The 27,659-nt window shown below is 50.6% G+C and overlaps 2 protein-coding genes and 1 long non-coding RNA gene across 8 annotated transcripts; 2 read left to right on the top strand and 1 right to left on the bottom strand.

The window, feature by feature from the left end:
- The first annotated feature begins 56 nt into the window (after positions 1–56).
- Positions 57–14,769, top strand: KCTD2 (potassium channel tetramerization domain containing 2). Its single transcript, XM_058702566.1, has 6 exons — positions 57–464; positions 2,275–2,383; positions 5,334–5,425; positions 10,479–10,574; positions 12,628–12,753; positions 13,754–14,769. Exons 1-6 carry the CDS (start codon positions 126–128, stop codon positions 13,781–13,783), a joined length of 792 nt encoding a protein of 263 aa, XP_058558549.1. The 5' UTR covers positions 57–125; the 3' UTR covers positions 13,784–14,769.
- A 1,486-nt stretch (positions 14,770–16,255) lies between these two features.
- LOC131496840 (uncharacterized) lies at positions 16,256–17,729 on the bottom strand. Its single transcript, XR_009254654.1, has 2 exons — positions 17,565–17,729; positions 16,256–16,860 (listed from the first exon to the last, which is right to left on the bottom strand). It is a non-coding gene; the product is annotated as an uncharacterized LOC131496840 (long non-coding RNA).
- Positions 17,730–19,633: 1,904 nt separating this feature from the next.
- LOC131496837 (E3 ubiquitin-protein ligase TRIM47-like) lies at positions 19,634–26,581 on the top strand. Of its 6 annotated transcripts, none has more exons than XM_058702562.1 (8): positions 19,646–19,747; positions 19,900–19,943; positions 20,247–20,914; positions 22,958–23,053; positions 23,267–23,500; positions 24,631–24,793; positions 24,924–25,076; positions 25,985–26,581. In XM_058702562.1, exons 2-8 carry the CDS (start codon positions 19,928–19,930, stop codon positions 26,572–26,574), a joined length of 1,920 nt encoding a protein of 639 aa, XP_058558545.1. In that variant the 5' UTR covers positions 19,646–19,747; positions 19,900–19,927; the 3' UTR covers positions 26,575–26,581. The 6 variants fall into 6 exon arrangements, with proteins under 6 accessions (XP_058558548.1, XP_058558545.1, XP_058558544.1 ...); XM_058702561.1 differs by having other exon boundaries at positions 19,660–19,747; positions 19,830–19,943; XM_058702560.1 differs by having other exon boundaries at positions 19,670–19,747; positions 19,900–20,047; positions 20,157–20,914.
- Positions 26,582–27,659: the final 1,078 nt, after the last annotated feature.

Below are 27,659 nucleotides of genomic sequence, written 5' to 3'. Positions count from 1 at the left end.
TGGTTGGGGGCGCTCCCGTCCCTCTCCCCCGGCCCCACCCCCGCCGATGGGCCGGCCCGGCTCTCCCTGCCGAGAGATGGGCCGGCCCGGCGGCGCGCGGGCAGCGGTGGCGGTGGCGGCCCAAGATGGCGGAGCTGCAGCTGGACCCGGCGATGGCGGGGCTGGGAGGGGGTGGCGGGAGCGGGCTGGGCGACGGGGGTGGCCCGGGCCGCGGGCCCCCCAGCCCTCGCCCCGCCGGCCCCACGCCCCGCGGGCACGGCCGCCCGCCCGCCGCCGCCGCGCCGCCACTGGAGCCGGGTCCCGGACCGCCAGAGCGGGCAGGGGGAGGCGGTGCGGCCCGCTGGGTCCGGCTGAACGTGGGCGGCACCTACTTCGTGACCACCAGACAGACCCTAGGCCGGGAGCCCAAGTCTTTCCTCTGTCGCCTCTGCTGCCAGGAGGACCCGGAGCTGGACTCGGACAAGGTGCGCCCCGCCCTCGGGCGCGCCCCCGCTCTTCGGACCCCCTCGTTCCTCCTAGCTCGTCCCCAGATTCCTGCGACACGCTCCTCACAGGCGGGCTTTTCGGGCCGGGACCCCCTTCCCATCCTTCTCCCGCCAGGCTGGCCCCGGGAGCTATTCTCCCCCATCCTCAGTCGCACCCTGGCTGTCTCTCTGACCCCGCCCTTCACTCTAAGCAACTCGATCCCCATGCTGTGCCCACCCGCAGCCACGAGAACCCGCTCCACACCCCTTCTCCGTACACATCTCATACCCGCCCCTCAGATCTGCATGAGTTTTCCCCTGGCTCCTCGTCAGCCCCTCACTGCCTGTGCCAGATGCGTCCAGAACTGGGTCAGGGTGAGCTAAGGCATCTTTCTAGCTTTCTCAGACTTCCTCTCGGACCCCTCTGCCAAGTTGGGTGAAAGCCTGGGTCTGACAGCTGCAGGAAGTGTTTCTGGTGATACCACACTTCTTTCCTGTGGTCCTGGGCCCTGAGCTCTTATCTGGTGACAGCCACTGTTTTAGGACTATTAGAGCTCAGATACATTCCTTGGAAAGAGATTACCAGTTGCCAGTGCAAACCTAAGCTGACTGGTTAAGACCATCGGAAAGTGAAGACTGAGGCCTGCTGTTGAGCAAGATGCATGGCTACGAACAAAGTTGAGAGGTGACGAGGCACTTCCAACCCGTTTCCAGTTTGACGTGTTTATTGATTAACTTTACACACTCATCTTTCAGTTGCCAGCTTAAAGGCATTGACCCTGGCTTATACCCCTGTATATCCTATGTAGCACTCAGCCAGTTACATTGAAATAGAGCTGGGGTTGGGTAAAGATTCGCTGATTTTTTTTTTTAACTCCCCAACTGCCTCTCTAATAAATCTCAGACTTATGGAAACCTGTCCCACCCGAACTTTAAAGAAATTTCAAAACCTTTGCTTATAAAGGAATTATTTTTATCTACCCTAAATCTTTCTTGTTGCAGTAGAAGCCAGTTTCTTCTTGTTCCTTTTACTGTAAAGATGAGTAGGATTAAAGCTGCTCAGAGCCAAGTCCAGGCGGTGCCAAGCTTCCTCTGGGCACAGAACTGGGGTGTGTGAGTTACAGCTGGCAATGCAGACTCCCACTGATGTTGGCCTTGAGCTCAGGAGCATTGCCAACTATACAGAGGTTTTCTTAGAATTAGGAATGTGATTTGGGGGCAGTAGAGAGAGGTCAGAATGTCCATCTCAAGCAAAGATTTACATAATTAAAATATGGCATTTTCTTCCCCTTTCTTGATAATAGATGTCTTACAGAAGAATGGTGGTAATTGTGTCCAAGTAAAGATTTTGGAAGTTCAGGGGCACCTGGGTGGCTCAGTCACTGAAGCGCCTGATTCTTGGTTTCAGCTCAGGTCATGATCTTACAATTTGTGGGTTCAAACCCCACATCAGGCTCTACACTGACAGCTGTGGAGCCTGCTTGGGATTCTCTGTCTTCCTCTCTCTCTCTGCCCTTCCTCCTCTCACTGTCTACCTCTTTGTCTCAAAATAAACAAACATTAAAAAAAACAAGACTTTGGAAGTTCAAGTAAATGCCTGCATGATGACTGTACATCTATCTGTAACTCCGTGCCTGAAATGATCTCAGAGTACAAGATACATAAAGCTAGCCTTCTTGCCAGTAGTTTGTGATAAAAAAATGTCTGGCAAGACTTGCCCCCTTGCTAATGAATGCTGACAGAGAGGCTGCAACCCTGCCCCAACTTAGTCCGACAGCTCCAAAGTGTTATCTTTGTGTTTGGTTGGCAGGACGAGACAGGAGCCTATCTGATTGACAGGGACCCCACCTACTTCGGTCCTATCCTCAACTACCTCCGCCACGGGAAACTCATCATTACAAAGGAGTTGGCTGAAGAAGGTAAGAACACTGTTTTAACTGGGCATTTTCAGACCTCAGCCCATATCTTGAAAGCCGTTTCACAGATTGGAATTTTGTTTGAGATTTTCGTCAAGGTCACATGCAGGTGTAGTAAACATTTATGAAAGTGAACAGGGAGTCTCTAGTTACGTAGTCTTATCTGAGGAAGTCTTCTTTAAGGGATCCCCACTGGGCTCTGTCCAGCCTTCCTTAATGAGAAGAAAAATAGGTAACTCAGCTTTGCAAATCACTTCGGGAGCATTTTTCAAACCTGCAGAATCGTCAGGATCCCTTTTTACTTTCACTTATGTGCTGGCTGGCAGTGAAATGTCCATACCCTGAAGCATCACATTTCTGACATTAATTATTTATATTTTCACTTTTAGTTTGAACTTGCAGCTGTAAAAAGTAATAAAGGCTTGGCCTCATTTCTTGTAAGACTGGTCTCATGCTTCCTTGTAAATTTTTGCAGCTGACCTAATTCATTCTCCAGTCCATTGTCAGCTGTATCATCTTTTTGGTTGGTACGACATTTGGACTCTAAGTGGGTCTAGATATCTTTCTAAAAGACTTGGCGTGGCCTTGCCAAAGGCATTCCGTTGAAGATTGGGGCCTCTCCCTAAATCCAGGGCACCCTGACCTGGAGGCTTTAGCTCTGAGTGAGAAAGCTGTAATGGCTGTGCTAGTTAATGAAATGGCTGCGAAGCACATCTGTTTCAACCAGTCAGAAGAGGACTTGTGCATGTGCTGTCTCTTTTTTCAACATTTCAGATGCATTCAAAAATCATGGGAATCGTACAGTAAACTTCATGCACCCACCGTCTAGCTTCAGCAGTTACCACCTCATGGATAATCCTGTTTCTGGAAAAGAGGAATCTTAAGCATCTTTTCTGAAGGCCTTTAAAAATTTTTTTTTGAAATATTTTCAAATTCAGAGAAAAAGACGAGAATAACAGAACTCGCAGCTTCACCACCATTTTTTGAGATCTGTGTTACCCTTTGTTCTCTCTCTGTCCCCCCCCACACCACGCTTCTCCCTCCCCCCACCATAGTTTTTATTTCTGAACTATTTGAGACTAGATTACAGATGAGTCCCTTAATACTTCAGTGTATTTCCCAAGAACAAGGTTATTCCCTTATGTAAGCACAGTATGGTTATCAAGATCAGGGAATTTAATATTGATAAATACTTCTATCTACAGCTTATATTCCAATTTTATCAGTTCCAGCAATGTCCTTTATAGCAAGTTTGGTTTTTTTTTTTCTTCTGATACTGAATCACACATCCCCTTTGTTGTCCTGTCCAAGGCCTTTGATTTTATTTGGCAAAGCATTCTCTCAGTGATTGCTTTTTATCTTGTTCAAATAATAAGCACCCTATTAAACTTTGGTCCACATAAATTTATATACACACACCCACCCCCGGTAATTTTTAGGACCGACTAGGTAAGCTTTGCAAGCTCAGGAATTCTCCAATGTGACAAGTTCCAGAAACTAAGTGACATATGGGAAAGGTGCCCTGCAGCTAATGGGCAGGTGCAGAGAGTCAGAGAAGGTGCCAAGTGGGAAGCCACAGCGGTGAAACAGAGTGAACAGAGCAGACCCAGAATTTGACTCAATTTAGGGAGAAGGGAGGGGGGTACACCCTAAATAGCAAAGAAATGTTTCCCAGGCTGAAGGAGAGAGACTAGACTTCAATTTGAAAAGTGCGGTTCAGGGGCACCTGGGTGGCTCAGTCAGGTGAGCGTCAGACTCTTGATTTTCTTGATTTTGGTTCAGGTCATGATCTCAAGACTGTGAGATTAAGCCCTGTGTCGGGCTCTGAGCTGAGTGTGGAGCCTGCTTCAGATTCTCTCTCACTCTCCCTCTGCCCCTCTCCCCCATTTGCACTCTCTCTCTCTCTCTCTCAAATTAAAAAAAAGGGGGCGCCTGGGTGGCTCAGTCAGTTGAGTGTCCTACTCTTGACCTTGGATCCAGTCATGATCTCACGGTTCAAGCCCCGCATAAGGCTCTTCACTGACAGTGCAGAGCCTGCTGGGATTCTTTCTCTCCTTTCTCTGCCCCTCCCTTGCTCACTTGCCCTTTCTCTCTCAAATAAATAAACTTAAAAAAATTCTAAAAACAAGTTTCAAGGGGCGCCTGGGTGGCTCAGTCGGTTAGACATCTTTTTTTTTTTTTAATGTTTATTTATTTTTGAGAGAGAGAGCTCATGCGTGGGTAAGGGGCAGAGAGAGAAGGAGACACAGAATCTGAAGCAGGCTCCAGGCTCTGACCTGTGAGCACAGGAACCCAATGCAGGGCTCAAACTCATGAACCGTGAGATCATGACCTGAGCTGAAGTCAGACACTCTTTCCACTGAGCCACCCCGGACACCCCTGACTTTGATTTTGGCTTAGGTCATGATCTCTTGTGTGTGAGTTCTGGCCCCCCTGTATCTGCCTCCACTGGTAGTGCAGAGCCTGCCTGGAATTTTCTCTCCTCCTTCTCTCTCTGCCCCTTGCACGTGCTTGCTCTCTCACAATAAATAAACTTTAAAAAAATGCTCGGGGCACCTGGGTGGCTCAGTTGGTTGAGCGTCCGACTTCGGCTCAGGTCATGATCTCACAGCTCGTCAGTTCAAGCCCCGCATCGGGCTCTGTGCTGACAGCTCAGAGCCTGCTTCGGATTCTGTGTCTCCTTCTCTCTCTGCCCCTAACCCACTCGCATTCTGTCTCTCTTTCAAAAATAAATAGACATTAAAAAAAAAAAAAAATGCTCTCCCTCTCCTCCTGTCCCTCCCTTGCACATGCTCTGTCTCATGGTCTTGCTCGCTCTCTCTCTCTCTCTCTCTCTCTCTCTCTCTCAAAAAAAATGCAGTTCTTAGCAAGCATGTAAACTTTAGCCTCTTCTCACTATTTTCCAGGGAGTGTAACACATCTTTAACTACATACGGTTTGGTCCTTGTCCTAGGTGTTCTGGAAGAAGCGGAGTTTTACAACATTGCATCTCTTGTGCGGCTGGTTAAGGAACGGATACGGGACAATGAGAACAGAACTTCTCAGGTAATCGGTTTTGAACTCTTTTTTTTTGTTTTGGTTTGGTTTTTATTTTTTGTTTTGGTTTAAGATTTTATTTTTAAGTAATCTTTACACCCAACGTGGGTCTTGAACTCACAACCTTGAGATCAGGAGTCACACGCTGAAGCAGCCAGGCACCCCACGGTTTTGAACTCTTAAAGGGAAAAGGTCTTAGTGGCTCTCTTTGTCCCTGCGTCTGGGTGGGATTTGAAAAGGATGCTGTGCTGCTTGGCAAGAGCTGCCTCTCCCCTTGAAGCTGGAGGTCTGTGTGGAACATGGGCCATCCACCAGGCAGACAGAGCATACGCCACCAGACTTATTCAGAACAAGAAAACAGAAGAAGAAATAGCAAAGCAAAACAGCCCCCTTATCCCTTTAGAAGAATGGGGAGGTTGTGGCTGCTTATCATGGGACAGCAGGAGGGACCCGCAGCACTTTAGGCCCAGAACCTGTTCTTGCAGAGTATCTGTCTCCCTCCACATAAAGACCCAGCGAGCTCTTACTTCCACCGGTTGGCCACTCTTTAATTCTTTATTAGGACCAGCCTTTTAAAGTGTGACCATGTCGCATTCAGCCCCTGATAGCCACGTGAAAGCAGTCTCATGGCCTGGACTTTAGGAGCTGCTTGTGAATCATGCTTCTGAGGAAATAGGCTTCTCTGTTTATTATGAAGTCTGGGTTTTTATATGAACTTGGTAGATACAGTAACAGGAAGAAACACACAATTTGCCACCTAGTTTTGAGGGGGTACAGGTAGCTTATTTCACATCACATCACCCGTCACATGTCTTAAGTGGCCACAGCGGCATCTTTTAGGCCCTTGAGATTCTCTGCTTCCTAGGGAGGGTCTGTGCCCTCCAGAAGCTTGAAGTCTAGCAGGGAAACCAGACGCTCCCTTTCCTGTATTTAGGTTCTATTTTAAGAAAGTACAACTGCAGGAACAGAGGGCATGGTTGGACTCTGCTGTGACCATCTGTCTTGTAGCAGGACTTGCCTCTTATCCCATCAGATACTGGTGGTAGATGCTTTCCTGAGATCCATTCTATTGCAGTGTAGAATTTTCCTGTGATTAAGCAGAAGGTAATATGTTTCTTTTCAAAACTCAAAAAAATAAAAAATATTCCTTGCTCTTTCTCTGTTAGAGTTTACATATCCAAGTTTTCTGGCTCTGAATGGAATGATCTGGTTGAATAACTGACACCTATTTTTTTTTTCAAAAATGATTTCTCTCATTCGCTTAATCTGTAGTCATTTGCAAAGGTGAGAAGAGCTTCCTTAGTTTTCTTCCCGCTGGCTGATGGCTGAAAGCCTTCTTTTTATTATTATTATTATTACTTTTCTTAGTGTTTCTTTATTGTTGAGAGAGAGAGCACAAGCAGGGGAGAGGCAGAGAGAGAGAGGGGGATAGAGGATCTGAAGCGGGCTCCTGACGGCAGAGAGCCCATGCGGGGCTCGAACCTGCGAACCACGAGATCATGACCTGAGCAGAAGTCAGACGCTTAACCGACTGAGCCACCCGGCACCCCTGTAAGACTTCTAATGTTCAAAAATGAATTCATAGTTGGTTTGCCATTTTATCGTATAAAATAGGATCCGGTGGTGCCAGTCTTTTTGCCATCTCGTGTTAAACTTACATGGCATCTTTTACTATCGTGGATATTTAATAGCTGGGCATTCTGAAAATCTAGCTTTATCCTTAATTTTCCACATTCCAAAAAAGCTTTTGATTGCCTAGTGTAAATTCATGATGCCATGAATTATGTAACTTGAAGCCATTCAACCCTGAACGTTCGCAGCTCTGCTATTAGCTGATTCCTTGAGAGCATTGTAAGTTTTCCATTTGATGACAGCGATGAAGTTAATTAGTCTTCTAGGTTCTGAAGGCTTGTGGATATAGACCCAGTTGGAAGCTTTTTTGTTCTAGGGATGTAAAGGCCTTTTGGATGTTAATTGATCTTTCCATCTGTCCTTTTTATTGAGTGAAACTCTGAGCAGTGGATTCGACGTTGTTCAAAGACACGCTCTTTTGCATGTGTCACACATGGCTCTGAGGCCAGATTGGCCATGTGTGTATTTTTGTAGCTGTCCCTTCAAACACATTCTCTCCTTCAACTTGTCTTTTTTTTTTTTTTTTTTTTAAGATTTTATCTTTAAGTAATCTCGGTACCCAATGTGGGGCTCAAACTCACGACCCAAAGATCAAGAGCTGCACGCTCCTCCCAACAGAGCCAGCCAGGCGCCCCAACTTGTCTGTGTTTTAAGGAGACACACATGGGGCGCCTGGATGGCTCAGTCGGTTAAGCATCCAACTTTGGCTCAGGTCATGATCTCGCAGTCTGCGAGTTCTAGCCCCGCGTCAGGCTCTGTGCTGACGGCTCAGAGCCTGGAGCCTGTTTCAGATTCTGTGTCTCCCTCTCTTTCTGACCCTCCCCCGTTCATGCTGTCTCTCCCTGTCTCAAAAATAAATAAATGTTAAAAAAAATTTTTTTTTTAATTAAAAAAAAAAAAAAGGAGACACACATGGCAGACATTTAAGCAAAGCCCAAGATGTGGGTTTCCCACCCCGCCTTCTTTTGGCGACCCCTCATATCTCTTAGCGGCTGCCACCAGTTCTACTAACTTTGCTGTCTTTGGTATTTTATGTTAGGTGATTAATCTTAGTGCATTTGAGAATACTCGTGGTTTTCTTTGGAAGACAAAAATTAAAAAGAGCTAACACATGCATCTTAAATGCTGGGACTTTGACAGTTGTGGCTGATATCATAGATCTTTCGCGATGCACTGAGTTTTGTAACATGAAACACTTGGTTGTTTCCAAAATGTGTGGTTAGAGCCAGTTGAAGTCTTTCCGAGATTTGCCCTATATTTTAGGTGGAGGGAATGTTTTTCTTAGTACCTCGTGTAACAAAGTTGCATTCGGTTCAGAAGGGGAGAGTGTGGAAGAAAGCGCGGTGTGGTTGGCAGATCAGCCCAAGGCCTGGCACTGCCCCCGACCCAATAGCACCGCCTCACTCAGGCGAGACAGCGCGCTGACATCAGTGTCCCACTGAAGACGGGAGGAGAGGGAAAGCCACTCTGGGCTCCTAGTGCTCCGTGATCCACAGCTGCTTTCGTTGAGCCAGTATTTCCCCAGTAGTGAGTTCTTCCAAAACTGATTTTCCAGATAACTGAAGCCCAGTCATCCTTTTGCAAAAGTACTAAAGCCAAGTTTTCATTATTCTTCAGGAAACGGTCCACATTTTCTTAAAGTCGCGTGACTCTAACCAGTCCCTCTCTCCCTGATGGAGCTTCGTTGTTCTGAGCTTCAGTTGCTGTTTGTGCTCTAACAAATGCCTCCTGGCCTCCAGGACGGGCAGTGGATGTCCAGCTATTTATTGGGCCCAACACTGAGTGGTCCAAGACTGCTAAACACAAGTCTCCCTGTGGGCCTCTAATTGTCCTCTGACGAACAGGGACTTTCATCTGGTGAGCATGCCTCCTTGCAGCAGCCCTGGCTGTCACCTGACTCTGGCCGAGTCGTAAGTGTGAAGGGTCCTCAGGTGGCTAGAGTATAGGGGCCTTAGTGCTGCAATTTTAGGGCATCCCGCCTTTCGCTTCTGTTCTAGAAAGTTGAGTCAGCTAGCAAATGACTTCTGTCTGAATCTCTGACACCAGCTGGGGTGTCCCAACAGTTTAATCCTATCCTGATACTAATAAGTAGTAACTATTTCCACAGGTTTCAGGGCTCAGTCCCACGAGACTGACCTTCCTTCAGACACCAGTGCCAAATCCCAGTTCCCAGGCTACCTGTACTTCTGTCCAATTCGGCTACAAATTCAAGGGTTCCCATGACATCCCCTTTGGGTTCAGTAATTTCCTAGAACAACTCCTAAAACTCAGGAAAATGCTAAACTTACTATTACAGTTGATCTCCAGCAGACTAAGGAACACCAAGCGAAGAGAGACATGGGGTGGGGTCCTGAGCACAGGAGCCTCTGTGCATGCAGTTGGGATGTGCCACTTGCCCAGGACATCGATGTGTTTGCCAACTCGGAAACTCCCTGAACCCCCCTGTTCAGGGGTTTTTAAGGATGTTTCATTATGTAGGCATGACTGATTCAATTAAACCATTGGCCACTGGTGATTGAATTCAGTCTCCACTGAGGTCAGCGGGTAGGACTGAAAGTTCTAACTCTCTAATGGTGCTTGGTCTTTCTGGAGACCAGTCATTAGCACAAAAAAGACCCTTTTATCACTCAGGAAATTCCAAGGGTTTTAGGAGCTCTGTGCTAGGAACCAGGAGCAAAGACCAAATATTTATTTTTTGTTACACACTTTTGTAACAGGAATGTTACCATTTAACACTGAAACACTCCCAGGTACCATCAGTGGAGGGTGAAAATAGTTTGAACATTGGTATATTGTGGGGTTCCTTTTTAATATGTTATTCCCTTAATAAGCTATTGCTCTGGATAAACCAAATTATGGTCTACATTTTCAGCATGTATGTCATGATATGAACAACTTAAAAAGAAAATGTGGCTCTCTTGTCCAAAGCAATTTTCCTCTGTTTTCTACTCTGGGAAATAGATGAAATCTAATCACATAATTCATTTCTCTGAACTTCAGAATTATTTTACCCACTGATTCATATCCTTGGGCCTTTTTCTTTTCTTTCTTTCCTTGGATAAGTTTTTACTGAAGGATGACATTGCTCATGAACTCATAGTCATGAGGTTGAGCCCCACGTCAGGCTCCACGCCGCGCATGGGGGCCTTCTTGGGATTCTCTCTCCCCCCTCTCGGCCCCTCCCCTGCTTGCATGCATGTGCGCTTGCTCTCTCTCTGTCACAATAAGTAAGTAAACATTCTTATAAAAGAAAACCTTAAGAAGAGAAAGATGACATTGCCACTTGTAAGAGGGGACGGTGTGTGGCTGTCCAGAAAAAACGTCCAAGCAAATTCCTTTTCAGTGTTCATTCTTTGGACGAGCCTCCCTAGCGCAGCTGCAAACTGTCATGTCCTTGAAATTGTTCTTCTAAGTCCGTTGGTTGTTGCAGGGCCCCGTGAAGCACGTGTACAGAGTCCTGCAGTGCCAGGAAGAGGAGCTTACACAGATGGTCTCCACTATGTCTGATGGTTGGAAATTCGAACAGGTATGTTTCCTAAGTGGCAGCCACCGCAGCATCTCAGCCCAGGAGCCCACGTCCCTCAAACAGCTGCCGTCTGTAACCAGCTAACCCCAGGGGTTCGTAGGGCCACGTGTGAACCTGTTCAGAAACGTGGGAATTATTCTGTCAGCTGTATAGGATGAGTTGGGAAGAATTCAGAATAGTATCATGTCTCCTGACTTCATATCCAAGTTTTAATTTGTGCCCAGAGGGAGTCAGCCAGCCTGTTTAGGCTTGAAAGTGTCTCTCTGAGGTTTTTTTCTCCCTCAGAGGGATTTCTTTCAAAAGCACTCAGTTGAAACATTCTAGAATAAGTACATAAAGAAGGCTAGGATTCAGCAACTACCCTACCTTCCCTTCCCAGGATAAGAACTCTGTCATTCTGAACATATATAATCCACTGCAGAAAGCAAGAGCAGGTATGAGAGGAGCCAGATGTGATGAGAAGTGGGGCTTGGCCATTTCCCATCAGGCTGTGGATTTCTGTTCCTTTAGCTTTGCGTGGTGGCAGAATTACCAAAACAAAACCAGACAGGCAGAATTGTACTGTTTTCTTCCATTAGATGGCAGGATTGTTCAGTTCATCTATTGTGTGCGCCACAGGGAGCCTGGCGTGAATAGAATGGATATACATAGAAGGGATATGTATTGTGTGGATCGTGCCTATTTTTAATGTAGAGTTTAAGCGTCAGTTGAACTGTCACCATAAACTTACCTTCTCAAATAACTTCTGTTCGTCGTGTTAACGGTATTGGGTTATGGATCAAATACACAGGTGTCTTGGTCGTCGGAGCCAACACTGGATAATTCCTCACCCCTCCACTGCAGAATCAATTCTGCCTGTGTGTGTTGGCCTAGTTCTTTTCTTTTCCCTTTTTTTTTTTTTAAAGTAGTTCCACACCCAATGTGAGGCTTAAACTCACGACCCTGAGACCCTGAGATCAAGAGTTCCGTGCTCTCCCAACGGAGCCACCCAGGCGCCCCTTCCTTTATAGGTCAGCCTAGTTCTTATTCATGTGGGGGCTGCAACATGTTGCCATACTTCCACTCCACGAGTAGTTTCCCTGAGAAAAGTCTTTTTTTTTCCTCAAATATTTCCTTTTTAAATAATCTCTACACCCAACATGAGTTCCAGCTCATAACCCTAAGATCGGGAGTCACATGCTCTACCAACTGAGCCAGCCAGGCGCCCTTCCCTAAGTCTTAAGCAAAGAATGTTCCCAAATTAAAAAAAAGACAATTTTTTTTTTTTTTTTTAAGTATTCTTGATGAAACCAGTGAATAATTTTTTATTTTCTTTTTCTCATCTTGTTAACATTCAGGGGGCAGGTGAAGCATGAAACATGAAGTCATGTTCCCACTGACTCTATTATATGGATGAGGAAGTTCAGGCACAGGAAGGCAGAGGGACCCAAAGCCCATTCATAGAGCAAGTCAGTCCTGTTCTTCTGACTTGAGGCCCTACATGATTGCCCGCATGACCTTACCCTTGGGTTCCGCTTTTCTCGGTTCATGTGCATTTCCTGTTTAAAATTAAATCCTGAATTCAATTTGCTGAAAAGGTTAAAAGTCCCAGCAGCATATGGCTTATGGTAACTCTTCAGTGATTCACTCGGTGCTTTCCAGAGCCTTTTGAGTGCCAGTCTCCTGTCTGGGACTTCTGCTTAAAGATGAGCCAGCCCTGTGTAGGTGTTTGGCTAAAGCGAGTGTCCATTTTCATTCACAGAAACATTCTCTTTCACCTCAGTGTTTGCTGGAAGGAATATGATCATGTTCATCCTAGCTGCTGCCTTTGGGATTGTTTCAAGTGCTTGGGTGGGGAGACAGTGGCAGATCCCATCCTTTCCTTCTCTGGGGAAGCCTTGTTGAGGACGCCCAAGTGAATAACAGATCCAGGTATACCCTGGGCCGTGATAGTCCCAGACAGTTCATCATCCTGTGAGAAGCAAAACCACAAAGTTCGGACAGGGGGCGGGTTGGGTCTGTGTGGCACTTTAGCACTTTAAGAGGACTGTTCACCATGCTCTGGTTTTGTCAGCTAATCAGCATTGGATCTTCCTATAACTACGGAAATGAGGATCAGGCAGAATTCCTCTGTGTTGTCTCCAGAGAACTCAATAATTCTACCAATGGCATTGTCATAGAGCCAAGTGAAAAGGCAAAGGTAAGAAATCGCGTCACCAGAATTTTGTCTCTGACTCGTTTGTTCCCAGCCCCTCAGTGGACTTGGCCTGGACTGTTTGTTGCTCCTGACTTCTTCTCTTTCCTTCCAAAGCTAGCTTTGCATTTTTCCTTCATTTTGGTCATTGACTGTTGTCATTTAAATCAGGATTTATGGAGCAGTGACCAAGCGTTCTTAGTTAGGAAGTAGGTACTGAAATAGAGTAGACTTTATGTACCCACCTGTCAAATAAGTGAAAAATCTTTTTTTTTTTTTTTAATTTTTTTTTTTTTTTTTTTAACGTTTATTTATTTTTGAGACACAGAGAGACAGAGCATGAACAGGGGAGGAGCAGAGAGAGAGGGAGACACAGAATCTGAAACAGGCTCCAGGCTCTGAGCTGTCAGCACAGAGCCCGACGCGGGGCTTGAACTCACGGACCGTGAGATCATGACCTGAGCCGAAGTCGGACGCTTAACCGACCGAGCCACCCAGGCGCCCCAAATAAGTGAAAAATCTAATTGCAAAGTGAGAATTGTGAAACTCAAAATTGGAAAATATTTTGTGTTTATTCTTTGAAACCATTCTCTCTCTTTTTTGTCCTGTCTCAAGAGAAAAGGTATTTGGTTACCTTTGTGACCTTAAGTTACTGGAAAATTGTACACTGTTATCCTCTTTTTCCTGTACTGTGCCCACCCCCCCCCCCCCCCAACTCTCTCTGTCTCTCATAAACACTTCTAAGTCGGCAGTTTCCTTTAACGTGGGAGAAGGGGTCTGACAGCACGGATAATGTGGGTGCAGTGGTGTTCGGCAAGAGGCTTTTACAACTGAAGTGCTTCAGGGGAGGTTAGGGCTCAGCCCTGCCTTGCTTCCTACGGTGACAGGACTGTTGTGCTGCCCAGTGGGGTCCAGTGGAAAGTGGCCGCGGGTCCCTTTTCCCTCAGCAGTCTGCTCAGCAGCCTCGGCCCAAGCCTCAGCCCTCTCCCCCATCTTCCATTTGCAGATTCTTCAGGAGAGAGGATCTCGGATGTAAATTCCAGATTCTTAACCATCAAGAGAACAAGCCGGCAGAGCACCTTGTGAAGTTAAATCTTGCTCCTGTACAGTAACCGAGCTCCTGCAAGGCACGGCTGAGCCTGGCCCCCCAATGGAGAAGTGTTCTGGTCAAAACCAAAGGAACCCCTGCCTGCCCCCCCACAGGAACCTGAAGACAGACGCACTTCCGGCTGCAGAATACCTTTTCAGAAACCTGCTTTTGTCTTCTTAGCCAGTGTTAGATCAAATCCTTACCACAGCAGCTGGGCTGGGCTCCCAGTGGGGGCCTTTACGGGGGATGCGGGGGAGGGCAAGAGGAAGGCCTAGCTCCTCGTGCAGGCCTGTGCTTCAGGGACGCTGGAGCAAACGGCAGAGGATCGTCCCTGGGCCGTGCCGTGTTTTTGCCTGGGTGCCACGTTGGACGTTGGCAGCCGCTTTGTAACACTATCTTCCCCCTCTTCCCCGCACCCCACACAAATGCAGCAGGTGCCAAGGATTCTAGCTTCAGTTCGTCGAATTGAGGTCTCGGGTAAAGGATAGATCCGCAGAATACCCCATATTCCTGTGGACGAAACCTCTTCGGGAAAGGGGAGGACGGGGTCTCCGTGGTTGTGGGTGGAGGTCTGGGATCGCCGCTCTGGGTTCGGGGCACTCAGCTGCTACTGTGTTCGTCCTTGCCTCATCTGTCTCCGGCAGCCCGGACCCTCCAGTAGCTTGCTTGCTCCTCAGGTGGAGGTTAGAGGCAGGCGGCATCCCACGCCGTGTCACACACAGAGGGGCACTTAGGGAGGCCATACCCTCCATTGACCCATCTTCCTTCCCTGGCTTTCTGAACCGGACCGAAGATAAAGGGACTTTGGATCCTCTGATGGCTTGGGTGGGGACGGCTATTTCTTTGAAAGTTGCCAAATGTGTTCTATTGTAGTATCCAAAAGTGTCGTTATTTCTGTGACTGTCTCTTGGAAATGCCTTGACTGAACGTTCGATCTTTGTCCGAGTCTCCTGGTTTCTAACCTTGGCAAACCTGCCCCGCAGCCGTGTCCGTGACGCCGCGCCAGCCCCTGCGAGGCATATGTGTTTGCCGGGCAGTCCGAGGACTCCCCGCGTCTCTGAGCCCGACCCTTTACCATCACTTCTATCTGCAGAGTGCCGTGTCCTCGGGAATCAAGTGCTTGTTTGGCCAGGGAGGGGAGTGAAGCCCTCCTTCGGGCTGGGACCACAGGGCTTGTATCTGGACCTTCTGTCTGCGCTTTTGAGTCTTAGTGAACAGTCACTGAACGCAAAGGGCTGGAGAATCCTTGTTCTTCCCTCGATGACTTTTCCCAGTGTGGCGAATGGCCCAGAGGAGGGCAAGGCGCCTCTGCAGCAGCCACTCACGTTGGTCACTCCTGGTTCCCTTCACGGCGAGGTTCCCTCTGCTCCACAGCTCAGTGCTTACCAGGGGGGTCTGGGGCCATGGTTTTTGGAAATGACTCACAGACGGTGCCAAATGTCTTAGGAACTCATGACCTGCCTGCGTGCAGATGGCATAGCTCTTCTCCGGATCTCACTTTGACCTCATCTCTCTGTGTGTAGAGCAGGATAGAAATGTGTGTACAGGGGTGTCTGCTGCTCCGTGTGTGTCTACACACCATCGTGAGCGTGCATGTTGACATTGGCCCCTTGGACTCTGGCCTGTGCCCACGATTTCTACAGCTATAAACGTTAGAGGAACTTCTACCTGCAGCAAAAGCAGTCACCTTTCCGAGACGTCGCAGGCATCCTCCTGTCATCTTTCGGAAAGCACGAGATTGGGCGTGGAGGAAAAGCTGCTCAGACCTGAGTAGGACAGAGGACTTTGGAAGACTCGCTCTTTGGCCAGAAAAGTAACATTTGACTCTAAGGAGGGAAAGCAGCTTCATTTGGGACCTTGAGCCCAATCAGATCTGCTTTCCCTGGGGCATGCCTGGGCATCAGCCTGTGCTCCTCGTGTTCTTCGTGCTCCAGTGCTCCTAGTGCTCCCGAGCCTGCACGAAGGGGTAAGGCGAGGCAGGCCAGAGGGCAGAGGTGGCAAGCCCCTCAGGAACGCATAGTCTTTTCTCTTTTCAGAGCCCCATAGTGGATCCTGTAGAAAAACTGCTGAGCCCCTCACTCGATGCTCTTGAGAAATTAACACAAGTGACATTTCTGCTCCCCTAGAGGGCTGGCTTTCATGAGGTCCCCCTCCTTCTGACAGCCCAATGACAATTGTTCCAGTGCTCCTGAGTCTGAGGGGGATTCAGTTCTTAAGGTTTCTGGAAAAGTATTCGCCCCAGCCCTTTAGGAACCAAGTCAGTATTTTTTTTTTTTTTTACTGAAAGCCTTCTGGGAGAGCCCAGCTGATTACTTCGGAGGGAGGCCTGGCCGTCCGTCGGTTTGGGGGTGTCACGTGGCCAGGGACCCACACTCTCTCCAGCAGCCCAGTGCTGCCAGGTGGGGAGTGTCTTCCGTCTTCGTGTTGTGCCCAGGCCCGAGGCCGCGGGCGACTCAGGCCCAGCTCACAAAGCAGCCTGGCCTCTCCTAGGAGATGCCACACTAGCACGCTTCTGTCTTTCCTTCAGAACCTGCTTCCTCCTTGGCAATGAGGCGCAGCCCAACCTCCTCTAGAGCGACTTCGTTTCTGCAGTCTTAACTGATCTCAGGGGTGTCAGCGAGGTGTAGGGGAGGAAGGGACAGAGATGCTGGGGGGTGGCCAAGAGCTCAACCACATCCTCCGACATGGCCTTTGGCGCAGAGGTTAGGGACCATGCCTGTCACTTGTGGGTATTGTTTGTTACTGTTTGTGTATTTGAATAAAGTCTGAAATGCTGTGACCTTTTTTTGTCAATAAAGACAAGAAACAAACAGCCGAATCTCTTTGGTTTCCTGTCACTACTGATGATTCTCAAACTCTTCTCAGGAGAGGAGTTTCACTGCACCTTTCCTACCTGGGCTTCTTAGAAAGTCCTAGTTTCTCCCGCTGCTGAAACTGCCTGAGGGCGTGTTGGGCCTTCCTCCTCACGACCAGGAGAGTGGTGAGGAACAGAAGGTGAGACAGATGGTCTACCCACCAGGAAGCTGGGAAGAGGAGGGGAAGAGTAGAATACCATTTTTAAGGGGGAAAAAAGTCTTCCTGGAAGAGAGTAACTGACTAGGTGTCCATTTTTCTCTGCATGGTAGAGAATGAGGAATAAAAGTGAGGTGAGTCGCCAGCAAGCCAAGTGTTGGTCACTTCAGGCACCAGGCAAGGTGTGGGACCCTCAAAAGGTGTTCGTCCCCCCGCCCCACCCCACCCCCCCGCCATAGGGTGCTTACAGCTGGGGAGCGGTGTATACACACAGCGAACGAGGTGTGTGTTTGTACCAGCCAGGGCCCAATGGGGGACAGACCACAGCAGTTAACAAGTGGTAAGAAGAGGAAAGGGCCCCCAGGCCCACTGAGGTGTCACAGATGGAGTGACTGCAGGAGGTAGTTATTGTTCTAGGGCAGGGGAGCCAAAGGAAGAGGTTGGGATTATTACAAAGTAACAGGCTTGGAGGAGGGGCCGAGGGGCCGCATAGAGGAGATGCTGCGGTCCCAGGGGGCTCAGCGAGACTGGTCGTAGGACCACGCTACTCCTGGAACCGTTCTAGGACCACACTCCTGGAACCAGCTCTTGCTGCCAGAGCAAAGCTGAGGTGCTGTGGTTTCTCCGTTAACCGGAAGAAGCATGTCCCTTCTGCCCCGCCCCCTCCCGCCTCCCCAATCTTGCAGTCCCCTTCTCACGTTCCCCATGGGTGCACCTGTCCGGGACTAAGCTGTTAAAGATGCACAGAGCAGAGTCTGGAGGGTGGCTTGGAGCCGAGACGTAATAGCCAGCAGCTTGGGCTGCCCGGCCTCCGTATACACGCTCCCACGCGTATTTGAACTTACAATGGTAAAAACAAAACTTCATGCCTCTACGTAACAAGACGCAGCTACGCGTTACACAAAGGTGATCTTGCCCTCTGCCCAGTGTGAAACAGTGTCGACTGCCAGTGTTCCCCGGTCTGAGAGACAGTCACATCGATTTCTGGGCTAGGTTAACTACTCCTCAGGCTGACTTGGTGGGTTAGACAACACCTAGTTCATATCCGGCAGGTCAGGCCGCATGGTCGCTTGATGTCCCATGGTTAGGTAGGCTCTCAAAAGGAGAAGAGTTACCTGCAAAAGAAGGCAGGGCGATTTTCCAAAACGCTGGAGCTCTGCATGGTAATTCTCCAGTCAGGGCTTGCTGGAAGCTCCATACAGCCTCAGCCTTTGCAATAGATCATTTGAGTATTGCTGAATCTGTTCAGTCATAAAGCCCCAGTGGCAGCTAAATTTCTAGTAAGAATCACACCCCATAGATTTCCATCGGTAAAGCTTTCCCTTGGAGTGAACTATAACTCTAGTAAGCCAGGTTAATTCTTTGATGAGCTTTCTTCTTCTTCTTTTTTTTTTTTTTTTTTAAGTTTGTTTATTTTGAGAGGGAGAGCACATGAGCAGGATAGGGACAGAGTGAGAGGGGAGAGAGAATCCCAAGCAGGCTCTGCACTGCCAGCATAGAGCCCCATGTGGGACGCAAACTCTTGAACCTCGGGATCATGACCTGAGCTGAAATCAAGAGTCGGGCACTCAACCTACTGAGCCACCCACGAGGCCCAATTCCTTGATGAGTTTTCTATACAGTGCCATTAAACTGTATCTCGGTTTTGTTTTTATTTTCGTTTTTACTTTAAAATATTTTTATTAAGATCATTGTTTTCCATGAAATGTTACCATGGAAATTTAACTCAACCTAACTAATTCTAGCTCTTGCCCTTACGGGCTGTAGCTTTTGCCTTTGTGGGCTTTCTTTTGTGGCTATTACCTCCTCTGTATTTATTTTCCCCAAGTCAAACCTGACCGCTCAGAATCAAGTCTCACATATCTTAATGCGTATATTTTTAGCTGATGTCATTTTTCTGTTAATGATTCTAATAAAACAACATGGAGAGAAGATCGTGTGTGTCTTTTTTTTAACAGGAATTTATCAGAAACCTTTTTTGTTGTATATTTTATTTATTTTGAGAGAGAGAGAGAGCAAGTGGGAGAGGGGCAGAGAGAGAGGGAGAGAGAGAATCTCAAGCAGGCTCCGCACTGTCAGCACAGAGCCCAATGCAGGGCTTGAACTCACGAACCATGAGATCATGGTCTGAGCCGAAGAGTCAGACGCTTAACCCACTGGGCCACCCAGGTGCCCCGCAAACATCGTTCTTAATGGAGAAATGTTGAAATGTTTCCTCTAAGAAGGGGAAAGGAGAGGCCTTCTATTTCCCATTTCTAGCCAACAAATGCTAATGTTTTGGAGCAAGACAGTGATGTATTGCAAGCTTTTCAGGGCGTTTATCCTCTGGGGTGGGGGAGAATAGGAAACAGAAAGCAACAAAGAAGCAATCAGAGCCATGAAGAGTCTCTCTTCCGCCTCGCTTATCCCTTTTCTCTCTCTGAGGATCAGAACCAGAGTGGAAGCAACAGTCTTTAGAATCACCAATCGGATGATGTGGATCATTCAACTTTAGACGAAGAAGAGGCTTTGGAACATCATCTCCTGGAACAACCCTGTCAATTCACCAGAAAAGATTGTCTGGTCCAGACGAATTAAAGGAGTTGCCCAAGATCCTACTGCCACTTTGTTGCCATTTTCCTCTCCGGTCCCTAATGTGAGTCCCTTAGGTCCACTGCCAGCGGCTCCAGGTGCACCAGCGACCCTGCCCTGGCGTGAAGAATCACCCATGGAGAGGGCAGGCCACATCAGCACCCATAGCATGTCCGGTGGCCCACCTTTTGCTCTGCTGACATCACAAGCAGCATGCTGGGGCTGGTCACGCTTGAATTGTGACGTCAGGGAACAAAACTAGGGGCAGCCTTCGAGGAGGGGGGCTAACTTGATAGGGAGATCAAAACACAGCAGCCGAAGGGAAAGGTGAGAAGGCAGCGGTCAGATCCCAGGAGATGGAGAAGCCTGGGGTGGGGGCACATGGGACTGATGGGGACCCTCCCAACAGCTGGTGAAGTGGGACCAGGGCTAGGCCGCTGCACCTGAGTGCCTGGGGGTCCTTTTTCATCCCACCGCAGGGCAGCCAAGCCTCTAGCCCTCCCTGACATGCAGAAAATCTCACGTAAGTACTTGGGCGTCCTGCCTTTCTTCTGAAGGGCCAAAGAAGTGGCTCCTTTCCTTTCCGTTGATGTGACTTCCTTCTGCCCACCCTCTTGCTCGTCCAAGGTTTGTTGCAGGGGTCAGGGCTGGGACACAGAGAACACAATCCCCATGTTATGCCCCGCCCCCCCCCCATGGGTTGACCAGTGACACAGTCTCTGTACCCTATGGGCAGAAGCTGTTTCTATGAGAAGGACTAGTGTACCCCTCCAAGGCCCCTCGGCTCCTGCCGTGGCTTCTTCGTGGCTTTGCTCTATCTTCTCAGGGCCAGTCCAGGACCACAAGCCAGCCCCGCAGCCGCCGGTCCAGCCCTCAAGCCCTTCCCACGCTCAGCTCCTGATGAGTAACAGCAGTCTCCGCACGTTTGAGGACCAAGTCCTCTGTCCCATCTGCCTGGAGGTGTTCCGCAACCCGGTCACCACCACCTGCGGGCACAACTTCTGCATGGCCTGCCTCCAAGGTTTCTGGGACCACCTGGCTACCGTGGGCGAGACACTGTACTGCCCCCAGTGCCGGGAGAGCTTCCCCTCCAGACCGCGCCTCTGCAAGAACGGCATCCTGGAGGAGATGGTGACCTGCTTGGCCCAGGTCAAGGGCCAGACCTTGGGGTCCTCACAGCCCCTGGCCGGGCCCAGGGACGTTCCCTGCGACTTCTGTTCCACCCAGAAGCTCAAGTCAGTCAAGTCGTGTCTGCAGTGCATGGCCTCCCTGTGCGAGAAGCACCTGAGCAGCCACTTCGAGGACCAGATGTTCCAGGACCACGAGCTGCTGGAGCCCGTGTGGGATCTCAAGAGCCGCCTGTGCCGGAAGCATCGCAAACTGCGGCGGCTGTACTGCCGCACGGAAGGCAGCTGCGTGTGCGGAGCCTGTCTGCTGGAGGAACACAAGAACCACGACACCATCCCCCTGGAGGAGGAACGTGCCAGGAAGGAGGTGAGGTGGAGTGGGGGAGGGGTTGAGGAGGGGAGAGGTGGGGGAGGGGTGGGGGGAGGGGTGGGGGTGGGTAGGAGCGGGACTCGTGGTTCCGAGTCTCTCCCTGAAAGTCTTTCACCAGCCCAGTCACACCTTCCCTTGGAGGGAAATCACACAACCATCAAAGTGACAGTCAGGAGGGTGGACATGCCCGTTACATGAGAAAGGCTTGGTAGAAGGACAGAAAAATAATGCTGATTCAAAGGTTCACATGCAACCCAATGTTTATAGCAGCACTAGCAACAATAGCCAAATTATGGAAAGAGCCCAAATGTCCATCAACTGTGGAATGGATAACGATGATATAATATATAATATATAATGCATATGTATAATATATGATGGAAGATATATATATATATATATATATATATATATATATATAAAATAGAATGTTAGTGATCAAAAGAATGAAATCTTGCCATTTGCAACAATGTGGATGGAACTAAAGATAAATATTGTATGATTTCACTATATGTGGAGTTTAAGAAACAGAATTGATGAATATAGGGGAAGGGAAGGAAAACTAAGATAAAAAGAGAGAGGGAAGCAAACCATAAGAGACTCTTAAATACAGAGAACAAACTGAGGGTTCCTGGAGGGAAGGTGTGGGGGAATGGGCTAAATGGGCGATGGGCATTAAGGAGGGCACTCGCTGGGATGAGCACTGGGTGTTATATGTAAGTGATGAATCACTAGATTCTACTCCTACACCATTGTTACACTATATGTTAACTAGCTCTGATTTAAATAAAATTTAAAAATTTTTTAAAGTAATAAAACAACAACAACAACAAAAAAAACGTTGGTGGGTTTGATGAACAAGGATCCAAAACTGTATGTATGAGTTCCATGTTAACTTTTTTGTGTAGATAAAGGAAAGGCTGGAAGAAAACATGTCAAAGTAGAAATATGTCATGTTAGGTTGGGCAGATCCCCTCCTTTTCTCTACTTTCAAATTCTGTTTAATATATGGAAATATTAAACAAAATTAAAATGTGGAAAACCAGATTTGAACTGCTTTTTATAGTGGAACACTTCTATTTCAGGCATTCTATCAAATATATTTGGTAACAGTAATATTTCCACATAGCCACCCCTTAATGGTCCACTGCAAGGAGCTCCTGAGGGCATATAAGCCAAGTGGCCACACCGTTCAGCTCAGTGGACACTTTGTCCATAGTAAGACTTTGTCAACAAAGCAAGCACTGGGTTGATGTACAGTCTGGCTTGAGCTGCTCATTTTGTTGTGTGCCAGCAACAATCCACTGGACGGGCACTTGGAACAACACAGTTCTGTCACCTGTTATAAACAAGGACATGACTCTTCCCAGAACAGGTGGAGACTGGAGGCTTCTTCACAGAACTTGGGACACAGCGTGTCCCAGGCAGCGCCACCCCAGTGAGGTATCTCCAGGGCTCCATGTCTGATGTGCCCCTTCTTGACCCACTGCCCCCTCTCAACCCACTGAATCCTCTTCAGCCCCTTTTTGTGATCTGAAAGCCTGTGGTCATCACTGTCAGGAACAGAGAACCTGATTCCTAAGAATGGGGAAAGGGCACCTGGGCGGCTCAGGTTAAGCGTCTGACTCTTGATTTTAGCTCAGGTCATGATCTTGGGTTTGTGAGTTCAAGGCCCACATTGGGCTCCATGCTGACAGTGTGGAGCCCGCTTGGGATTCTCTGTCTCTCTGTCTCTCTCTCTGTCTCTCTCTCTGTCTCTCTCATTCCCCCTCTAAAAAAAAAAAAAAAAAAAAAAAAAAAAAAGAATGGGGAGAGAGTCTCAGGGAGTGAGAGACCATGAGCAGCATGAGCAGAGGGTAGAAGACCCGGGCCATCTGCCCTTCAGCTCTGCCTTTGTCTCTCATATAGGCGTCTTAGGAATGTAAGAGGTATGTCTTCTCTGGGCTTGCAGAAGGGTTTCTCCAAGAAGGCCTGGGAGAAGAAAGAACCTCCACCTTTCTGAATCAGGGGCCCTTTCCTCCTCCCCCTGCCTCACCCCAGGTGGAGGTTCGGAAGGTCCAGGCCAGCGTGGAAAACCAGATGCTGATCATCAACTCTGACAGCCAGAGGCACCGGGGGCAGGTGGCCTTTCTCTCGGTAAGGCTGGCCCACCCTCTCCCAGGCCCAGGCTTCCCCCCCAGTGCCCTGCATCTGGCTGAGGGGCACTCTCAGGGCCTGGAGTGGATGTCATGGGGCCCAGCAGTTGGCAACAGGATGCATAGGCAGGTTCCGGGCTATAACAGTAGGGGCTGGGGCTCAGAGGTGCCTCTCAACACACCCTCCACAACCCACTCCCCGCCCCACCCACAGAAGTTGATCCAGACAACACGCGATGAGGTGAACGCCTGCTTCTCAGAGATCATCCAGGAGGTCAAACAGCTGCAGATGAAGGTCTTGGATTTTGTCGAGAAAGAGGAGGCAGCCGCTCTGGGGAAGCTGGGCAGCTCCATCCAGCAGAGCCACAACCGGCTCCTGAAGCTGGAGGGGGACAGCATCTGGCTCCGCGCCCTGCTCGCCAACAGGAGCGACCAGCAATTCCTGCAGGCGAGCCCCCGCCCCCACTCCTGTCTCTGCCCCAGGCCCTGATCCGAACTCCACTCCTCCTCCACCCCCAGACACACCAGATCTGCTCAGACCTAGGATTAAGCCATCAGCATTTGGGGCTGCAACTCATCATCTATTCTTCTGCCTCGGGGAGCCTCCCCACCCCAGGCCGTGGGTCCTGGGCTTACACCAACACCCTTGGCTTCTTACCTGACGTTTCTGCCTTCATGTCCCTGGAACAGAAGGGAGCATACCCTGGGATTCCTGGCATCTGCCACAGTCTAAGTTTCTCCAGATTCTCCCAGACCAGGGATGGGAATGAGACCAGACCAATCCATACAGCCTGGGATGAAAACCCCATTTCCTTCACCAGCCCTGGCCCAGTCCTGCAGCCTGCTGCTGTTGCAAGAGGGTACCAGGCAGGGTCACTGGTGGAGGCATGCGTGACAGCAACCTTCTCTGAGGGTGGGGCCCAGGGCTACCCAAACCCTGTGCTCGGGAACTCTGAGCAAAGACCTTTCTTCAGCTGATTATCACATCCCCAGCAGATTTCTAAAGCTGTTGCTCACAGCGTCCACCCCTCCACACACACGCCACAGGAAAAATGTGGCAAGGTGTTTCACTAAGCAACTCGAAGCTCAGAAGAAATCGTCCTCCCATTGTTTTCTTTTTTTTTTTTTTTTTTCAACGTTTTTTATTTATTTTTGGGACAGAGAGAGACAGAGCATGAACGGGGGAGGGGCAGAGAGAGAGGGAGACACAGAATCGGAAACAGGCTCCAGGCTCCGAGCCATCAGCCCAGAGCCCGACGCGGGGCTCGAACTCACGGACCGCGAGATCGTGACCTGGCTGAAGTCGGACGCTTAACCGACTGCGCCACCCAGGCGCCCCCCCATTGTTTTCTAATCCACTCTACTTAATGCACTTTGCCATACTTTTTGGCAAAGCCCTGATCTCAGACATCACAACCAGGGGGGAGGGAGAGAGATGTCCAGGTTTGAAAACCAGCAATTTCTCCACCTGCCCCAAGATTCTGGGCTCGGTGGGGTCCCTGGCATAAGCAGGAGCTCCTGGCATCTGCCTGGGCCCCGGGCTAACGGGTGGTACTGCTGGCCACTCCCTGCATCCAGGAGTTCCCCAGACTGAAGCACTTTCCCGCCTGCTCGGAAGCCCTGATGAGCACCAACTGTGAGGAGAAGCAGAGCTTTCTCCAGTTGCCGGAGACCCTGGCGGAGCTCCGGATGCGGCTGCTGGACGTGGGTCTCAGCTTCATCAATCAGCTCCTCCTGAAGGGTCAGTATCTGGCAGCCTGGGGCCACTGGAGACTCACCTGCCCCCTGGGGGTGGGACTGCGCTGCAGGGCAGTGTTTGGGGTTCCAGGCACTGGTGGAGAGCCCTGCCTGCCCATGTGCACCTTCCCCAGGTGACGCAGCCTCCTGGAAGCCCATGCCCCTCTCTGAAAGGACACTGGGCTGTAAGAGTGTCCTCAGCAAAGCTCCTCAATCTCCTCCAGGCATTAAGATGAACTCCTATGAGTTGCTGCCCTCAGCTGTGGACAGGAAAACACTTCTCAAGTGTGAGTCCTCCGTACCAAGGTCCGAACCTAAGGGTGGGACCCCCAGGGGGCCTTGACTTCCCCAGTCCCCTCTCCATTCAGGCCAGGGCACCAGAGAGATGCCGGCTCTCTCTTGCCCAGACCTCGTACTTGGGACTGGAGACCTCAGAAGGACTCAGCCTGTGACTTCAAGGCCATGATAGGGAGGGGACTATCCTGTCCCATCCCGTGGGTGGGCAAGGCAGGGCCTTGCCCAGATGCTGGCTCTGCCCCCCTCCCTGGCTCTGGTGTGGCACAACCATTGCCCTCAGCTGGGGGCCTGCCAGTGTCCCCCCACCACCCCACCAGGGTTTAGCCAAGCCAGCTTGGATGACCCTGTCTGTTTCTTCCTCAAGCAAGCTCCCTTTTATTGCTAGGCAATAAATAAATCGAATACATTTGAGGCCTAGGCAGCCCCTCTCCTGAGCTGGGCTGGGAGGCAAATCCCAGGGACTTCTCTGAGATATCATGGGTCTCTTTGGTGAACCCCTGAGTCACCTCCTCCAGGAGCCCTTGACGTTCCCTCAATCCCACTCATTCTTGTGTCCTGAATAAATAAAAAGGGAGATTATGTTAGAGTCTAGTGGGGGGCAGGGAGGAGGAATTGGTTTCTCAGCTACTCTAGAAAGGTAGACCTTTGGACAGCACCCAACTCCTTCCTCCAGAGGAGGTCAGTGACCTGGGGCCAGAGTTGCGGGACTGAAAAAAGCAGGGGCAGGGCGGGAAGAGAAGGGCCAATCCCAGGAGATGGGCAGGGGGTGGGAAGCACTTGGTGCTTCTGTGCCGATGCCACGCCGCTTAGCATCCTCTTCGTCAGCCCTGGGGGCCGCTCACCCAAGCTCCCTTACCCCCCCCCCCGCCCCCCCGCCCCCCCCCCCCCCCCCCGCCAGGTTACTGCAACCTGAACTTCGACCCCACCACGGCCAGCGAGGAACTGTTCCTGTTCAAGGAGACCCACTCGGTGCTGAACCTGGGCATCCTTCTGGAGCCCTTCGCCGCGGGCGGCCCCTTCCCCGGCTTCAAGCAGTGGCCGCAGGTGCTGTGCTCCCGCGGCCTGTCCGAGGGCCGCCACTACTGGGAAGCCGAGGTGTCCAACTCGTGGGTGTGCCTGGGCCTCACCTACCGCCGCAGCCCCCCGCTCGGCGGCCGCCCGCGCCGCAACATCGTCTACCTGCTGGGCCGCAACCCGTACTCGTGGTGCCTGGAGTGGGACTCGCTCAAGTTCTCCGTGTGGCACGACAACACGCAGACCGTGCTGCACGGCGGTTACCACCGCACGCTCGGCGTGGCGCTCGACTGCGGCACCGGCTGCCTCTCCTTCTACGGCGTAGCCGGCGGCGTGAGCCTGCTTTACCGCTTCCTCGTCTCCTTCCTGGAGCCGCTCTACCCCGCGGTCATGGTCAGCAGCGGCGCCTCGGTCACGCTCAAGCAGCGCCCCGAGGCGGAGGCGGAGGCGGCAGCCAATAAAGCTGGACTCTAGCGCTGGACTGGGCCCGCGGGAAGGGGCGCCGGGGACGCGGGCCGCCGGAGGTCGGGGCCCCCGGGTTGAGGGCTGGGGTGGGCGGCGAACCGGCCTCCCGTCCCCCTGACCCGCTGACCCGCTGCCGGGTGTTCCCGGGAATCCTAGGAAACAGGCAGACCCCTCCGTTCCCGCAGCCATGGGAGAAGGGCTTTGAGCCAGGATGGAGTCCCACACCACTCCCCTCCCGTGGGGGGGAGGGGGGGGCAGGGGGCCTGGGGACAGTCCGGTGGCCTCCGGAGGGTGGGGGGGAATTCCTGGCCCGGTGCACAGCCTTCCGCTTTATGCCCCCCCCCCCCCCTCCAGGCCCATCAGAGGCCCCTGACTTTGGTTCTCCAGGCAAGTCCTGGCTACTCAGCATCAGGGGCCCAGGGACAGATCCCTGTCCCCAAAGGCCTCGCGGGTGGCTGCTTTCTATTCCTCCCCTCCAGGAGGCCAGACTGAGAGTGGCACCTCACAGATGGGTTAGGGGTGTTCTGTCCCAGTTGCTTAACTGGGGGCTGGGAAGTTAAGCCGAAGAATCCAGGCTGATCTCAGGCCCAGAGAAGAAAGGTGAGGGCCTACTGCCCAGAGCAGGGCCTGTCACACAGCTGGTGTCTCATAGTCTGGGGCAGATGCGGAACTGAGGCTATCCACTCTGCACCGTCCTCTGTGCTGCTGCAAGCTGTTTTCCCCAGCCATCCGCCCAGTGCGCTCCACCCCCAGAGTATATAGCACTGCCCAGAAGCAAAGGGGCTGCTTCCTCATCCGGGACCCTGCAATCCCGCCTGTCCAGCAGAGGGTGTGGGAGTCAGCTCCAGAGGCTGGGTCGCACCAGGTTACTGCCTTGTAACCCTGGCAGGAGCATGACTGGAGACTCAGCCCCTCTGGCGAAACCACGGCAGCATTTCCAGCATCAACCAGCCGCTGGTTTCTCTGGTTTCTCAGGTTGAGTCTCTTGGGTTAATGATTGGCTCTGAAAAGGAAATGATACAAGTCTAGGGAGAAAACCCCTGGGGCAACATAGTCCAGAACCAGGCCTAAAAACACCCCATGGGGGTGTGCCT

Source organism: Neofelis nebulosa, chromosome 16 (genome assembly GCF_028018385.1).
Source record: "Neofelis nebulosa isolate mNeoNeb1 chromosome 16, mNeoNeb1.pri, whole genome shotgun sequence".
Lineage (NCBI taxonomy): Eukaryota > Metazoa > Chordata > Mammalia > Carnivora > Felidae > Neofelis > Neofelis nebulosa.
Note: the sequence above shows the minus strand (reverse complement) of the source record. Positions and strands in the feature narration are given on the sequence as shown.

Coding starts and splice junctions, on each gene's coding strand:
- KCTD2 (XM_058702566.1), top strand. CDS start 126: ATGGCGGAGCTGCAGCTGGACCCGGCGATGGCGGGGCTGGGAGGGGGT. Junction 10,575..12,627: donor ATGGTTGGAAATTCGAACAG/GTATGTTTCCTA, acceptor TGGTTTTGTCAG/CTAATCAGCATTGGATCTTC. Junction 12,754..13,753: donor AGCCAAGTGAAAAGGCAAAG/GTAAGAAATCGC, acceptor TTCCATTTGCAG/ATTCTTCAGGAGAGAGGATC.
- LOC131496837 (XM_058702560.1), top strand. CDS start 20,168: ATGAGAAGGACTAGTGTACCCCTCCAAGGCCCCTCGGCTCCTGCCGTG. Junction 20,915..22,957: donor AGGAACGTGCCAGGAAGGAG/GTGAGGTGGAGT, acceptor GCCTCACCCCAG/GTGGAGGTTCGGAAGGTCCA. Junction 23,501..24,630: donor GCGACCAGCAATTCCTGCAG/GCGAGCCCCCGC, acceptor CCCTGCATCCAG/GAGTTCCCCAGACTGAAGCA.